Source organism: Homalodisca vitripennis, chromosome 1, assembly GCF_021130785.1.
Source record: "Homalodisca vitripennis isolate AUS2020 chromosome 1, UT_GWSS_2.1, whole genome shotgun sequence".
Lineage (NCBI taxonomy): Eukaryota > Metazoa > Arthropoda > Insecta > Hemiptera > Cicadellidae > Homalodisca > Homalodisca vitripennis.
This window is the reverse complement of record NC_060207.1, coordinates 194,344,437-194,362,084: the sequence shown is the minus strand read 5'-3', so window position 1 is coordinate 194,362,084 and position 17,648 is coordinate 194,344,437. Positions and strand designations below refer to the sequence as shown.

At 34.4% G+C, this 17,648-nt stretch overlaps 1 protein-coding gene across 2 annotated transcripts in view; it reads left to right on the top strand.

Moving 5' to 3' along the window:
* The window catches only part of LOC124352980 (phospholipid-transporting ATPase IF-like), a 29,038-nt gene extending 14,196 nt beyond the window's left edge, over positions 1-14,842 (top strand). For both annotated transcript variants that reach the window (XM_046802743.1, XM_046802744.1), the window contains exons 13-19: positions 4,338-4,440; positions 5,889-6,058; positions 6,953-7,175; positions 9,049-9,194; positions 12,503-12,606; positions 14,109-14,241; positions 14,667-14,842. In XM_046802743.1, the coding sequence (XP_046658699.1) occupies positions 4,338-4,440; positions 5,889-6,058; positions 6,953-7,175; positions 9,049-9,194; positions 12,503-12,606; positions 14,109-14,241; positions 14,667-14,756 (969 nt within the window). In that variant the 3' untranslated portion in view covers positions 14,757-14,842. The remainder of the gene's footprint in view (positions 1-4,337; positions 4,441-5,888; positions 6,059-6,952; positions 7,176-9,048; positions 9,195-12,502; positions 12,607-14,108; positions 14,242-14,666) is intronic.
* Positions 14,843-17,648: the final 2,806 nt, after the last annotated feature.

Here is a 17,648-nt window from a genome sequence, read left to right as displayed (position 1 = left end):
CCCCAGGCCACTAAACCATATCTTAGGTGGGTTTCAAATAAAGAGTAGTAGGCTATGATGGCTGTTCTGTTATCACTGACCTGCTTTAGCCTTCGTATAGCATAGAGACCCATGTTCAGTTTTTTACAAAGTTGGGTCACATGAGGTGTCCATGAGAGATTGTTGTCAAGGACTATGCCTAGATATTTATTTGAGTTTAGTGTTGTTAATTCTGGAAGGCCTTGGTAGTCATTGGGAAGTGATGTGTATATCAGTTGATAGGTTTTACTTTCATTCAGGACCAGATCATTTTGAAGGCAGTACTGTTTTGCCATGCTGTATGCCACATAGGAGTTTATTTCAAGCTCTTGTCGATTTTTGGTGGCAACAAGTAGTGCTGTGTCATCAGCAAACATCACTGTCTCACAAAACTCTGAAAGGTAACTTGGAAAATCATTGGTGAGGAGTATATAAAGTACAGGGCCAAGGACAGATCCTTGTGGCACTCCTCTTTTCATTGGGAGGGTTTCAGATTTTACTGTGAGAAGGGTGTTGTTATCCTTGTAGCTGAGCTCAACCAATTGTTTCCTATCGCTGAGATAACTTGTGAACCAGCTGGCTTCTTTTCCAATTATCCCAAGTGCCTTGAGCTTTCCAATTAACAGGTTGTGGTCCAGGCAGTCGAATGCCTTGCTGAAATCGAGCATGACACTTGTTGCAACACATCCCTGGTCTAGTTTATCAATAATGTACTCAATTAGTTGTACTACTGCAGTTGTTGTTGATCTGTTCTTGATAAATCCATGTTGTCTAGAGGTCAGGAGGTTGTGTTGCTGCAGATGTGCTATAAGTCTGTTCAATATTACTCGCTCTAGGATCTTAGAAAAATTTGATATCAGAGATATTGGTCGATAGTTAACAGCGTCATTGATTTGGCCACTTTTGTACTTGGGATAGACTTTAGCCACTTTTAGACTGTTAGGGAAAATTCCTTCGTCCAGAGATTTGTTTATAAGAGTTGTCAGTGGGGTTAAAAGTTCACTTTTACAATGTTTAATTAGCTTTGAAGAAATGTCGTCCTCTCCAGCAGATGTTTTAGCTTTCATGGAGTCAATAATTGTTCCTATTTCTTCTTCAGTAGTGTTGCGGTGCTGCAAGTTAGTAACAAAGTGAGCCTGAATAACATTTGCTGGTGTAGGATTTTGATTCAGTGTTCTATTTTTGTCAAGTGTCTTCTCTGCTATTCTGGAAAAAAATTGATTTAAAGCATTGGCAATGCTATTGGGAGAATCGTGTAATTCACCTTCAACAATGAAACTTGCTGGAATTATGGTTGTGGTGTTTTGTTTTCTTTCAGAGTTGATTACCCTCCAGACAGCTTTTGATTTATTGTCAGCCTGCTCTATGAATTCCGCATTTTGCTTCTTCTTAAGTTCTTTTAGCTTAAGATCATACATCTTCTTCCTAGTTGCTGTTTCCCTTTTATCATTTACATCTCCAGTAAGTATTTCTATGTTCAAGGCTTCCAAATATGATTTTCGTAGTGTCTCACTTTCAGTATCCCATACTCTTTTTGCGTGATTGGTTTTTAATTTAAAAGTTTTATGTGGGCAAGATATGTCCATCGCGTATTTCATAACGCTGTTAAAGGCTGAAAAAGCTGTTTCTGTGTCTGTTTTTTCAGTAATTTGTGGCCAGTCTTGGGAGGCTAGGATTTTCCTCACTTCCTCTATTGTATTGTGATTGATTAGTCTTTTTTTGGATTTTGCTGTATTGTCATTTTGTAAGTCTGTCTTGATGTAGCAGATTTGTGCTGTGTGGTCAGATAGTCCTGAGCTGATTACTTCATATGATAGATGGTCCTCGTTCAGATTTGTACAGATACAATCAATAGATGTCTGGCTATGATGTGTAATTCGTGTGGGAGGCAGTTCTAGTCTTTTTATGTTGTATCCTTCTAGGGCATCTGTCAAGGTTTGGTTGTCATTATTGTTCGTCAAGTTGTCCACATTAATATCACCCATAATGACTATTGGATTGTTTATACAGTGTATTTTGTCCAGTTCAGCTGATAATGCATCCAGTGAGTTTTCTAGCCTGCTGTGTGGTGATCTGTAGATTCCCATTAAGTAAAAGTTGGATTTTCTAAATGTTATCTTTAGTAAAATGGCTTCACACGATAGCTCAGATGATATGTCAGAGATGGATACTATGCTGATTGTATTTTTTAGTTTAAATCTAACAAATACAGCAACTCCTCCCTTCCTGTGGTGAGTTCTGGAGAAGCCTCCGATGAATTCGTATTCAGGTATCCTGGTGTTCTTCAAGTGATCACTATTTAGCCCATGTTCTGTTAGAATTATTATGTGTGGATTGAACTTGTGGAGGAAGTGTGTCAGTCTTTCTATTTTGTTTTTTAGGCCATCTATATTTTGGTGAGCTATTGAGATTTGATCCTGGGTTTTTTGTTTCATTCCATTATATTCTCTTGTCGTGTTCCTTCCTCTAAAAAAGTGTTCTCTGTGCAAGTTGTTGGACTGTTGTCTGTGGAAGCAGTGTGATTTGCAGGGAGCACGATACTGTCGGGCAAACTGTCGTCAAAAATAGTTGTGTGCAGAGATATTTGGTTTATCTGTGATGGATCATCTGTAGTCCCAGCATAACCGTAGTGTGTCCTCATATGCTTCTTGAAGAAAGCAATATTTTTTAGAAAGAAGTCCTCATAACTTTCCTCACTTCTCTTTAACTTTGCATTTAGAGGTGGAGAGTTTCTCAAGCTCATTTTTGAACTTAACTTGGCTGGTTTTTCGAGCCTCTGGGCATTTGATTTTTCAGCAGCTTTTGCCACTTTAAGGGAGACACTAAAAACATTTGCCTTTTTGCTTCTAACTACCTGGGGTGTATGTTCTTTTTTTGTGGTAGTTAGGTTAATTCTTTGTACAGGCCTGGATCATTTCTTATTTATTCTTGTTATTGTTAACAACTGTTAATAACTGTTGGATTCTTTGTTATTTTAATTGTGGATCATTTATACAATTAATTATGGAGTATCTCATGAGTTTTGCAGCATGTAATATTTCTGACCAATAATTTGTTAGGGATATTTTGATGCAGCATCCTTTGCTAGCATTTATAGTATGCTTTAGGATAAAAATGAAGTTGAGACCTCTGTTTGAGAACTATGGGAAATGATATAGAGAGTAATGAAAAAAGTTCTCCAGGGATCTGAGAAGAGAGAAGAAGTATGGGGGAAATTGAGATGAAAACCTACAGGATGAGAGGACCAAAGAAACTGTTATGTACATTCTAGCTGTATTTAGAGGATTAAAAGAGAAAAGCACAGTTTTGGCAGACTTTTGGATGCCTTTTCATCTTGAGCTTCCTCGAAATCTGAAAGCTGTCGTGAGGTAGACACTTAAATCTGTGTACTACACTCACCTGATGAGATCCAAATAGATCAAAACAGTTTTTGCGTCCTATAATAATTATTTTTGGTGTCAACAGCGGACACATGGCTAAGATTTTACCATAGTGGAGAGCATGACAAAATACTGCTGTTTGTAAATGGTTAAACCATTGATAGCGAAAATAGTGAGTCTTGATGAGGTAGTAATTCTTAAAGGACACAGGCTACATGACACAACAAGTTGTGTGGAGCACAGCTCATGAGTCAAGACTCATTCCGCTTATGCTGTTACCAACTAAGCTTCGAACCCAACTGTCCATCAAGTCCAGCTCACAACAATTTTAGGAAACTCAAGAGGCAGATGTTAGGAGTATTCAACTTTTAGCTAATTAGTTTTCCCTTTCCACCAAGAATTTTTCCCTTTGGTAGACTCTTGAATTTGAACTGGTGAGAGAAAAAGACTGACCCTTAGAGGATTAAGATATCAATCATTATTGATTTAAATATTACATTTAGAGCCACATGAAATTACACACAATCTATTGCTGGGTGAATTTAAATAAGTACGGAATGACAACCATTTTTAATGTCTGTTCTATAAGCTTTTTTATATTATAGAGACATTAGTTTGAAAATAATTTATGTTATTTTACATTACTGTTGGGTGTTTTTATTAAAGTATTATTTGAATCAAGAACTATATATTTTGTGTTGATATAATATGAGATAAAACCATGTTTTGCTTTTACTTGTCTTCTTATAAAACCTTAATATGATCATCTTTTGTCATTGTAATTAATAAATAAGGAAGGAAAAAAATATTATAGTCAGAAGGTAAATAGGAAGTAAACTGAAGAGAATTTGTTTTTTTCTTGCACTTTCTTATTTTCACATGTTGGTAACATTTAACTATGCTCTATAAACTATGTTTAATTGATGTTGTGATTCACAGATTGTGAGTCTAGTGAAGAGAACCAAAGGTCGACCTATAGTGGCAGCAGTGGGTGATGGAGCAAATGATGTCTCCATGATACAGGAGGCAAACATTGGTCTGGGTTAGTATTTCATAGTGTTGTCTTTTTAAAGCCTATAAGTACGGAATATATTGATAGAAAATCTAGTAACATTAGTGTGGTCAATGAATATGGGATCCTTTTTAAAACAGGATGTCAATTCTTAAAAAAGGAATTAAGTGTCTGGACACAATAGATTTTGTTTCTGCCCCAATTCTGCTTTAATATTTTAGAACTCTAAAAAATATATTCAGAAGCGAAGAGGATTGGTACTGCTTGAATGTAGCAAAAGATATTAAAGTCCCAAAAAATATTAACAGCTTTAAGTAACCAGATACATTCTTTCTTATTTCTCTTCTATGGAGTAAAATGTCTGGGGAGTTATAATTTAATATAATATTTTGAAGCTGAGAACTTGAGTACAACATCTAAATGAGAGGATCGTTTTCTTTGGATCATTTTTGATCTTTGATATTATTTCAAGAGTTATGGGATATTTTATGCAATAACTGTTAATAAGCAACAGAGAATAAACATGTGCATTGTGATGATGTAAAAAACACTTATCACTTTGCCACATTGCAGGCCTCTTCCTTTCAATAACCGTTCACTGATATCTCAGGATTTCAGGGTAGTAAGATCGATTAATTGTCGCACCTTGTGGAAGGAATTCATGGTGGACAATACCCTCTAGTGAAAGTAAACCTTGTTTTCAAGCTTAACTTTGTTTTTCAATTTGACTAGACGAACTTTTGTTAGTGTTGGATAATTTTTTGTTTTCCATTGTGCTGGACCTTGTTTCCACACCATATATGTTATTCATACCAATAATGCTCCCATGAACTCTGTATTCTTTTTTATCCTTGGACTATATAAACTTTGCTTCCATTCTGTATGTCTACAGTTTTTCAGTTACAAATTCTTAGCATAAGCTAAATGAAATGTTGCACTTCTTTACTACTTTATAAATGGTAAGTCAACGATTTCATCACAGAAGGCAATTCATTTTTGTAACATTTCACTGTCAGCAGGTGTTGTTAGGAGTCTGGACTAGTCTTTTCAGGATTTAAAAAATGTTTTTAAAGATTTTGCTTAATTTCACCAAAAGTTTCTAAATTCCTTATGAAATTGGTAAACACTAAACTTAGTTATGTTAAATAGTTGGATGATCATGGCAAATAAAATAAGAAACGGTATACAAAACTTGTTTTCCTAGGAAATAGTCACAGTAATCTGTTATGCCAACCACACTTTTCCTCAGCACTCAGATATTCCAAAATACGTACAGTCTTGGAACTTCTTGATCAACTCTTGTATTTTAGACAAAGAAGAATAAGTTATATGTTTTTCAGTTTTATTTCTTAAGCCAAGTTTTATTTTGGCTAGTGACCTTCCAGTGCATGAATATTGGTTGTATCTATGTGTTTCCGCTTGGTGCTTGCACTATTGAAGACAATGTTCTTACATTTTCTTCATCTCTCTGTCCTAAGGTATTATGGGCAAGGAAGGACGTCAGGCAGTTCGCTGCTCGGACTTCGGATTTGCCAAGTTCCACTGTTTGGCCCGTGCACTTCTCGTGCATGGACATTGGTTTTATCTCCGCGGTGCCACTTTGGTGCAATACTTCTTCTACAAGAACATTGTCTTCATCACACCACAGGTATGTGCCCAAAGTATTGAACTAAAACGCCTTCAAAATTATGTTTAACCAGTAAAAGTGTTTTAAGAGATAGAATTACTTGATCAGTTGATTCAGTATAAACAAAATTTTCAAGTGGTATTGATACATAGCTGAATTAATTTTGCATATACTTTCTTTCTGTAAAATGTACTCAATTTTTATGTGTAACAAGGCTTAAATTTTAAAGTAATGTATGAGACAGACACATGGATTGTCTCATCAAAATTCTGCTGGAGACAAAGCATGGTATCTCTTTTTTTTAAACAAACCGACATAATGCTCCAGAACTGTCAGAAATTTAAAAAATTCTAATTAAGTGTTTAATTAAGTGTGTATTATCAGGCACAGGATATGTGAGCTTTAGATTTTGTAAAGGGAACAAGGGCCAACGCTTTTTTATAGCCTACATAGTCTCTTCAAATCGCAACTACGGATTGGTTTTCTGGGGATATTGTTGTACAACTTTGACTTTCAATGGCAATTGATTCTACAAAAGAGTCTTGAGGACTATATGAGACCTGAGGTTACAAAGAAGTTGTAGGGAGCAATATCATTCCAGTGGTGCCTCATATTAACAGGCCTTCCCATTAACCATTCATGTTTTTCCTTTGAAAAAATTTCCATTCCTTATTATTCACTGCAAGCTGTAATTAATGTCTTATCTTCAGTTTCCTATTATACTTTTGACAAATATGTATTTATTTAGAAACTGCTGCCATACAACATAGTTTTGGCTCACTTATTAAAATTGTATTTTTACACGTTACGAAGAATGTAATAATTTATATTGTATATAAAAATGAAGTCAAAGTCAAACCCAATTCTTTTGTATAAAATTAAAATAAACTATGCAATACTTGTTGATGCCGGCAGGTGTACTTTTCTTTGCTGAACGGTGAGTCTCCGCAGCCCATCTACCTGAGTGTGTACCTCATGCTGTACAACACGATATTCTCAGCATCACCGATCGTCATGTACGCTTTGTTTGAGCAGAACTACACTGACTCTGTGCTGCTCTCCAGGCCAGAACTGTACAAACTCCACCGTAACAACAGCCTCATGTCCTGGAGTCAGTTCTTCCAGTGGATGGCTGTTGGTGAGTACAGAACAGATGACCTAGAATGTGACTCTGGGGAGAGGAGAGGACAGAAACCGTTTGATTCCATATTCACTACCCACATGACAACATGAGAATGTATGTGTTCTAATGTATAGAACCCAGTTGTAAGATTCTTGAGGTTCTCTTCCAGAAAACTAAGTTGCAAAATTGTGAATTTTTAGATGTTCAAACAATTACAACTAAATTAAGTTTATGTTTTGTGGTATTTTATTAGCATAATTACAATGTACGAAGGAGGTGACTTGATTACTTTAATTTTAAAAGAATAGGTTTTAAAGATTCATACCATTTTCTCTATGTTAAGTTAGACTTATAAATAGTTCAACCAATGAAGGTACTCAAAAATTTTAAACATAATTAGACAGTGTACATCCAATTATAAGTGTGAAACTGCAAATAATTATAAAGAGCATATTACTTAATAAATGTGCAGAATTTCACTTTCCCAATTAAACGATCGGAAATGTATGATTCATATTTGTTGTGGACGTTGCAATCTTCATTTAGCATATGGCAAATAACAATATTAACAAACAACACTACTATATTGGTTTCGTAAATATCCAGTATATGGTGCTGCATGCAATAATCTGTGTTCTCTCTCCCAATATTTAAATCCTATAAACTATGGTCATTACTTTTGGAACTTATATCCAGAACCGCAGCTAGAGGGGGCAGGGGGGTTGCTTGCTCTGAGTGGCAAATATATAGAATGTTGAGTCGTGTCTTGATATTTACGCATAGTTTTGTTAGTCTCCGCGCACATCTCTTTACTTGAGGATCAAAAAGTATAGACACCTGAGTTTGAACATTAACTACAGGCTAAATAGTAGAGCTACAATAACTGGAGTTATAATAAAGGTTATCTTGTTTATTTCTGTGTTTAGACATATAAAGCAAATTATAAATTACTAACCAAGTGCAACTTTGAAAATTCATAATGTGGAGTCTTCAAATCCAATTAAGGCATTATGCTTGAACTAAATAAGTATAAGCAAGGACGTAGCGAACAAGGAGACCCAAGGTGTCCAGATCCCCCCCCCAAATTTTTCAATATTTTTGTATTATGTTTTAGCAAACGGTTATTATTATTTAAATAATTCAGTGTTACTGACATGTACTGCCAAAAGATCATTCTCAACATTGAAAGTGTTCAAGACTTTTTAAGGATCAAAATGGGGATTGACCGGTTGACTGAATTTGCCTTACTTTCTGTCCACTACGGGAAAATATCAGTTTCTCCAGAGCTCCAAGTACTAGTTAAGACGGTTCAGAAGTCGAGAAGAAATTTATTGCTGTAAAAGTTCTTTTACATATTAGTTTTACATGTTATTTTATATATCTCAATGTGGATTGTATATTATGCACTGTGTTTTGTAAACAAAAAAAGCATCTTTTTGTAATTACACTACTACTTAAGTCTAATCAGTTTCAATTATTAATCCTACACAGCCTACTAAAGAAGTGCCTCCACAATTATGAATATCAATAATATTGTCAATACAACCTATTCAAAGACGTAAAAACTTAATGAAAAAAGTACTATTTTACTTCTTTTGAAGGTTTCAAAAATTTCAATGTTTTCGGGGGAGGCCCTCTAATTTCATCTTGACCCCCCCCACAATGTTTTTCCTGGCTACGTTCTTGAGTAGAAATGAACTGTTTTTGAGTAATGTGATTTTAGAATGACTATAAATTAAAAAGATGTTATTAAATTACCATCTTAACTTTTAAAAGTAAAGTAATGTAATGTCTTATTACTGTGTTCTTACTTTTATCTGAAGAGAGATAACAACTTTTAATTGTAAGAATGTTCTAAACTTGATACTGACTCTATGTGCTTGGGCAGGTTTATGGCACTCACTAGTGGTATATTTTGTTCCTGTTCTCACCCTGGGTGTGAACTCTGTGTTTCTGAGTAACAGCACTCCCATGGATACTGCAGCCTTTGGAGTGACTGTACTCCACAACATCATCATCGTAGTCAACCTGAAGGTATGATGAACAACTTTTTATATTTACTGACTTTAAAATCTTCAATTAGATGATTTAATTTTAAATAATGAATCACAATAAGTTATACAACGTTGAATCAAACAATTCCTGGAATTTTCACATAATCAAGTAAAAGTTCGCTGTAAGGGAAATGTTTCCTACTGCAGTTGGAAATTTGCTTGCGAAAGCAACCAGAATTTAGCATTCCTTTTCTTCCATCAAAAAATGATGGTAGTTTCTGACAAAGGTCCTATTTTTGTGTATTTGAAACAAAATGTCATCTTAGAAGCAGCATGGCAACAGCAAATTATTGTTGTTTTCCTTGGACAATCACCATTTAACCCTTTAAATATCAGATAGTTGTCTGCCAGCTCTTGATGATGAGTCTGAAGACTACCCACTATCCCACCAGACACCCAAAGAGTTTGGAAATATTTGAGAATGTGATGAAAAAAAGCAACAGTGTCAAGTAGCACAAGTGTTTTGTGAAGATTACATGGACACTGATTACAATATTATGCTAGAAAGAATTGTTTATATGGACGGTAAAATATTTGTTATTTGTCAACTATTGGTTTAGGTACTTCGAAGTTGAGATTTCACATGGGAGGATTCATAGTATTATTTAGACTTGAGCAAGTATTGCATATGCAAATGTTCCGTAAATGTTATTTCGTGATCACTAAGAAGTAAGGCGTGTCTGGCTGATGAATATGACAGTTTCTTAAAGAAAATCATAACAAACATGGTGGTTTCCTTTCAATCCTCTGATAAGATTTCATCTGAATGAATTAAAACAAAAATCTGATCATTAAACACAGAAACAACCTGGAGCTTTCATAGTAATAAAGAGAATGCCAGATGGCTTCAAAAAATGTGAAAGATATTCATTGAACAAATATACATACAGGGTGGAAAAAAATTATGGAAACGCTTTCACTAATTTTGTATGGCTTCACTTATACAAATTAAATTTTTTACATCACCACTTGTATTAAGAACCTAGTTTTTGAGACCAGTGGAGACATCTTATCTTTTCGGGGGGACGGCCCGTGAGGAGTCGGACGAAAATCTTAAATGTAAGCATAGGCCGAGTTTGGTATCAAATTAAAGGTCTAGTAAAGAGAAACTCATTACCGCAAACCGCACTTAAAAAGGTTGACCCTATCCAGAGTACAGGCCGTATGAATTTCATGACAAAGAAATTTAGTAATTTTGTCTTGTGAAGTAACTAATTTACTTTCAGTAGTATGTTTTATGTCGGTTATGTAAATTTGAAAAACAATTTCCAACAAAAAATTAATTTTTTTACCTCTACATTTGTTGGATAACAGTAAATAGGGGTTTTCCTGTCTTGTCTTCAAGAAACTGAGAGTATTCAATAATACCACCATAACTCCTTATCAACATGAGGTCAAGGTCCAGTCCCTCCAGCCCTTTTATCTCAGGCAAACATAAACTGGTTTAGGCAATACAAACAGTACTGTCACAGCAAAACTCCACAGTTTTGTATTTTTAATTTCAGCTTGGTTTTTAGTCTACATTATAATTTCGTCCACGTAAGATAAAGTTGAAAGTCTTCACTAGAAGGTACTGCGATAGTTATACATTTTTTTACTTAAGTGTTTACATTTTATTCTACTAGTTTTAAAAGCAATGTCACTTAGTGAGTTTGAGAGAATCACGCTGCTTATGATGCGTGGGTATGGATATCTAGTTCGTCCCTATGAAGAAACAGCGCATTTGTTTAATGACACTTTTCTTGATAGACCCCCAATTAGTAAGTCAACAGTGTTTAAAACAGTAAAAAGATTTGAAGAAACTAGAACAGTCAAAGATCGCGAAAGAAGTGGCAGGCCTACAAATGAACAATAATCTTTGGATGTACTCCAAACATTTGTTGAAAATCCCAGCACCTCGGCCAGAGTGGCTGCAGAAGATCTTGATATGAGCCATACCTCAGTGTTGAATGTTTTACACAAAAACAAGTATCACCCTTTTAAAGTAACCCTAACCCAAGAACTTGCAGAGGATGATTTTGATCGAAGGACTGAATTTTGCGAAATAATGATGAGAAAGTGTGACGAAATTCAAAATTTTTTAAGTTCGATATTGTTTTCAGATGAAGCTACATTGTTTGTTAATGGACAAGTTAATAGGCATAATTGCCGTTACTGGGCCGACCATAATCCACACTGGATGATAGAAGGCCACACACAAAGGCCTCAGAAAGTGAATATGTGGGCTGGAATAATAAACAACAACATTGTAGGACCGTTTGTGATAGATGGAAATCTAACAGGCGAAATTTATTTCAATATGTTGACAAATAACATTTTGCCAGCAGTGCGTGCTCTTCTTGGGGCAAATTTTAATGCAGTATGGTTTCAGCAAGATGGAGCACCGCCCCATTACTATTTGCGGGTGCGCAATCTGTTAGATGAAGTGTTTCCTAACCGTTGGATTAGTCGCAGGTGTACCGTTGAGTGGCCGGCTAGGTCACCGGATCTTAATCCACTAGATTTCTTTTTGTGGGGCTTCTTAAAAGATAATGTGTATAAAACTAAACCAGCCAACATTGAGGAGCTGACAAATCGTTTATTAGAAGAAGCAAGAAGAATTACACCCAAGATGCTTCAAAATGTGACTGCAGTAGGTTTTTATAATAGACTAGCTCATTGCCAACAAGTGTTCGGAGAGCAGTTTGAGCACCTCATTTAAAAGGTATGGTTATTTTTTGTAATACATAGATAATTTTTAATTTAATTCTTTTGGATAATTGTGTTCCATAAAGTGTCATTTTCAGTCAGAACAGTTTATTTGAGACTGTGAAATTGCGGAGAAATAATAATTAATCAAACGTTACTTATGAAATTCAAAAGGCCCGTACTCTGGATAGGGTCAACCTTTTTAAGTGCGGTTTGCGGTAATAAGTTTCTCTTTACTAGACCTTTAATTTTATACCAAACTCGGCCTATGCTTACATTTAAGATTTTCGTCCGACTCCTCACGGGCCGTCCCCCTGAAAAGATAAAATGTCCCCACTGGTCTCAAAAACTAGGTTCTTAATACAAGTGGTGATGTAAAAAATTTAATTTGTATAAGTGAAGCCATACAAAATTAGTGAAAGCGTTTCCATACTTTTTTTCCACTCTGTATCATATAATAAAATGAGACATGTCTCTTTATGAGTAGGTTACACCCTACAGTATAGTATACAGCCCGCATAATTTAACTAATAGTTTACTTCTACATACTTTAGTATCCTGTATATGACATGAAGTGTAAAATCTTTTGCAATGTTTCAGCTTGCAATCCACAGTTCCTACTGGACTCAACTCTTCGTCATCAGTGAAATAGTCTCAATCTTTTCTTTCATCATTTTTAGCTATGTCTACAACAAGATTTTCATGTAAGTTTTATGTATTGTTTATTTGTGTTTTGCATCTTGTACCAATCTTTGAGCTTTTTTTGCAAAGATTTCCGGTCTTACAATTGTATTTCTTTATCATTCACCCCAAATTTTCTCACAGTGGAATGACTAGTTTTTACCTTCAAATTCTCTTAAACTTTGAGACATGTTTTACCAGTACAACGGCATCCTCAGGTCATCATATTAAAGGTTCGTCATAAAGCTTAAAATTTAAACACATAACACAAATTAACAGAAAAATAAAATGACAATAAATACAATGAAATCAAACTAGTGTCCCAGTCGAAACACACTGATAAATCCCAGCCTGATGCATGATGGATGACTAGTCATGTTGAGTTACTGTCAATTTATCTAGGGAATATACCCTGGATCAGGTGTGTTCCTGACATTTCATCATCACCGTTTCATAAAAGGAATTAACCGACTATTTATTTTATCACAAGATGTTAGTTAAAAAAAACTATTAGATTGCAAACAGTATATTTTTAGATACTTTTTAATATTATAACACAGTGTCCTATTTCCACACAATTTTTCATCTAAAACAAAATAGTTTTCATATTTTGAAAACCTATCCAGTACAAAATGCTTCAGCCATCAATTGCGTGTTTTAATTTGTCACTCACAAACATTGTTTGCCAAAGTGACTTTAGAGTCCCAGGAAGATGGAAAGTTGCAAGACTATTTATGTGTTGCTATTTGTGGGCTTTGGACAACACATGAGGAACCTACCTTGTACAACCTCTTAACAGATCAAGGCTCTCAATTGTTGTGTTGTGAACCAAAGAACGGCTTATTTTAGTGTTTGCTGGCTGTTCATTATTCCATTATTCCTACTCACTTCCATCAAGAATACAAAGCAGAAAATGTGCATTATTCACTGGCAAAGTTGACTGTTCAAGATCATAGAACCATGATCACTTGTACCAACACACTGTTACTGAAAAAACCTGCTCTAGTTGTCACTCCCAGTCTTTTTGGTTGATGCACAACTAACTATTATTTATGTTTCATTTGATTGGTTTTAAGTACATCAAACTAAAATAAATATGACCCTTAAAAATCAGCATTGCTATTTGTAACCTTTTTGCTACCCTCCTATTTTGTCCACTACCAAAGTTAGTGTGGCTGACGTTTGATCTGATTTCAGGGAAATTCATCTATAGATTTCATGCAAATTTGCACTTTTTTTAGGGAGAGGCAGGAAAATGCTTTTATGCACACAATTTTGCACTTGTTCCCAATAATAATGCTACTAATAAAGAAGAAGTACAGTAAAGAACCAATCAACATTGATTAGATATTTGATTAATATAGCAGGTTTCAACTAAACTTTTTGTGCTATCTTAATACTTAAAAATGCTCAAATTTTCAAATGAAAAATTAACACACCAATATGCTAGATTTTATCTAAAATTTCGAATTATTTTTAATCAAATTAATTGTCTATTATGATACAGTAATGCTGTTTGTTATAGAGTAACAACACGACAGTCGCTGTACTATGTGTACTCCCTGTTGATAGTGTCCCCCAACTTCTGGCTTCTCTCCCTCCTGTCAGTGGTCATCAGTTTCCTGCCAGACATCATCCTCAAGGTTCTCCAGAATCAGGTATGTTTGTGCAAAGTGTGTAGTCTTACAATACACCCATTGTAATTATCTCATAGTGTTAGTCTCTCTCAACTTCTGGCTCCTTTCCCTCCTGTCAGAGGTCATCAGTTTCCTGTCAGACATCATCCTCAAGGTTCTCCAGAATCAGGTATGTTTGTGCAAAGTGTGTAGTCTTACAATACACCCATTGTAATTATCTCATAGTGTTAGTCTCTCTCAACTTCTGGCTCCTTTCCCTCCTGTCAGAGGTCATCAGTTTCCTGTCAGACATTATCCTCAAGGTTCTCCAGAATCAGGTATGTTTGTGCAAAGTATGCAGTCTTATAGTACACATATTATAAAGATAAAAATGTCATTGCCCTATTTATAGAAAAAATGTGTAGTAGTAAATTTTGGTTAGTTTCATGACTTTTTTTGCATTTCAGAGGTTCCGAAGATTACAGTTACCATCATGGCTGCCAACTCGTAGAAAAGGTGTTTTCGTGCTGCCAACCCTCAGGGGTGCCAAACCTTGACAACACACACTTTGACAATTGTTTGTGATTTGTACCTTTTGTGTTCTGTACAGATTAGCATTAAACTATTTATATGTTAAAATGTCTATGGTCCTAAACACTTCTGGTTGAACTCCCTTAAACTACCCTTATACTGTTAACTTTTCTTTCAAGACCAATTGAATGGCATAGGATTCATTTAGTGGTAGCACAATTGTGATATCCAATCCATTTTAAGGACTCTTTTTCTGATGTATTGGTCTCTAGTTAGCTGCATCCTTACTGTTGTTAGTCTCTGCAACTACCAGAAGATGAAATACAAAAAGATATGATAGGCTTGTGATTGATGAGCCCTTCAAATCACATCATTAACGAATGGTCTCTCCAATTCTGTTATGGATGGATTACTGATAATTTTTCCTCAATTAATCCATTGACACATCATTTTTATTTTCAGCCTCTAAACGGATTTATTTAAAATAATTTACCTTAAGGATATACTTAGTTTCTAAATAATTTGCCAAAAATATATGTTTAATGAAATGGTAGTGTTTGAGGAATGCTTGAAATCATGAATCAGGAAACTCACTAGAAGGAATTCATGAATCACGAATCTTGACTCAGTTGAGGAACTCATGGATCAGGTTCTAAATACTTTATGTTTAAGGATGAGAATCTCAAGCAAATAGTTTTATGTAAACATAAATATTAAAGCAAATACAGTAGTTTGATTATAAATAAACATTATTTGATTTATGTAACAAATTTAATTTTTTCAGCTATCTTTTATTTTTTATTCCAATTTCATATATTTTTAACATAACATTTATACAATTCTTAACCCAAATAGCCATAGTTTTAGGAATTTCAAGGTTTTATTAATTTAAATGCAAAAGTAATACTAATCTACTTTTGTTGTCCTCAAATCCAGGAGACGTTTATTGAATGGTTTTACAGTTACTTAATTTCTGATCTTACGCCTGATAACTATGTAAGTAATAATGTAGCTAATAAGTCCCCTGTAAATAGGGAACCTATTTGTAATGGTGTTGACAGCTTTAGCATTACTACTTGTAATATACATAATTAAGAAGTATTCAAATGAAAACAAGTTCAAACAAAACAAGTAACAAAGGAAACAAATTAAATTGTTAATTCCAAAGAAGTCATCTCTTGTCAAATGTAGTACAGTAATAGATTCACTGGTTAAGTCTTGAAGAGCCTCACGACGTAGAAGTATCTTATGTAAAAAATGTATTTGGACTCTCAATACTTGATGCGGTATTGTTTATAACTGAACTGTTGGACCGTTTACTTTCAAAGGACACTTGGATGGAAATATGTACAACAATTTCTTCATCGATTTGCCCAATTTTTTGTTAGATATTTCTGAACAAACTATCCAAGAAATGTGCTTACACAATGAATTGCCTCTGAAAAGGTGCGAAAAACTCTGGATGAGGAATATTCCCAAAAATGGATTGGGAGAGGTGGACCAGTCACATACCTGTCCAAAACCCGGATTTAAAGTACATGGACTAATACTTTGGAAGGTAAAAAGATTTGGTTTATGTATTAAAGGCAATGACTCGAGACAGTATGATGCTATGAATCAGGGGTGCTGTTCAATCAATAAGCAGAGAAGAGGTCTTAAGGGATGTGGAAAACTTCAGTTCCAGCGTAGAACTCTGTTTGGAAAACAACGGATTACAGTTTGAACATCTTTAAATAAAGTTAGTTGAATAGCAGAATTGTTGAACCAAAATATGTAGAACCTAGATAATTATATAAATAATAATTACTTAAATTACAGCAACTAACGGAGAAAAAGTTATAAAAAAGTAAGATCAATTTTAAAAATTAATTTACTATGTACGGCAAATGCAAGAGTTCAAAACGCTGTAACACAACGAAATGTTATAAAAATTACTATTTTTGGTGCCATTTCTCAACCATTCAATATAAAACCAAACTTAAAATACAAAAGATTTTAGTTTTTAAAAGAGCTATTGATATCGGTAATGAAAGTCGTACCTTGATATTAAAACTTTTTAGGTTTTAGGAGCTATTTAAAAGAATTGGAAATTTAAAAATGATCTTTTTTTCGAAATTAATTTATTTTTAGAATGGCATTTATTGACACTGCAGTACAGTTGTACATATGTAACCCTATAGCATTGTTAATCGAGGGAGAAATTTTGATTAAAATAATGTTTTTTATTATATTAAACATACTTTACATGCATATTTTTTACACAGACACATCTACATGTTAATTACATTAGAATTCAGCAATAAATAATTCTTATAATAATAAAACAAGTTAAAATAATTTATGGATATTAATCATATTTCTTCTTACAACAAAAAAATACAGAAACTCTTTTTGTTTGAAAATAATAAAAAAATTAGATTTGTAGATTGAATATTAAAAAAAACTATAAAATTATTAGAAACATAATTGAACATTTTTATATGTAATAGAGTGGAAATTCGCTCTTAGAACCATTTCGAGTGACCTTTGCCTGCCTGTACTTTGAAAGAGAAACTTACCTATGGGGTCATCAGTGATGTGTGGGTCATAAACCTGAATCGGAAGATATTATTATGTCTTGTATATTGTTTCTTCTTGAATATTTTCAAGCGGTTCAGCCGCTTTACATCAAGAGATATCAAGTCCTCCTCTGTAGACTAATGGATATAGTATCGGTTCTCTAACTGAGAGATCACACGTTCAGATCCAGGGGAGGTTCATTGAGGCTTAAAACAGAGTAAAAAACGAAAAAAGGGATCAACTTTTCCATTGTGACTTTATCAAGCATACCGGCAATAGTGTGACAGAGAAGGGGGAAAAGATTGGGCACAACAGTGTTTCACAGGAACCTTCGTTATCAAGTCACCAATGAATGTTCT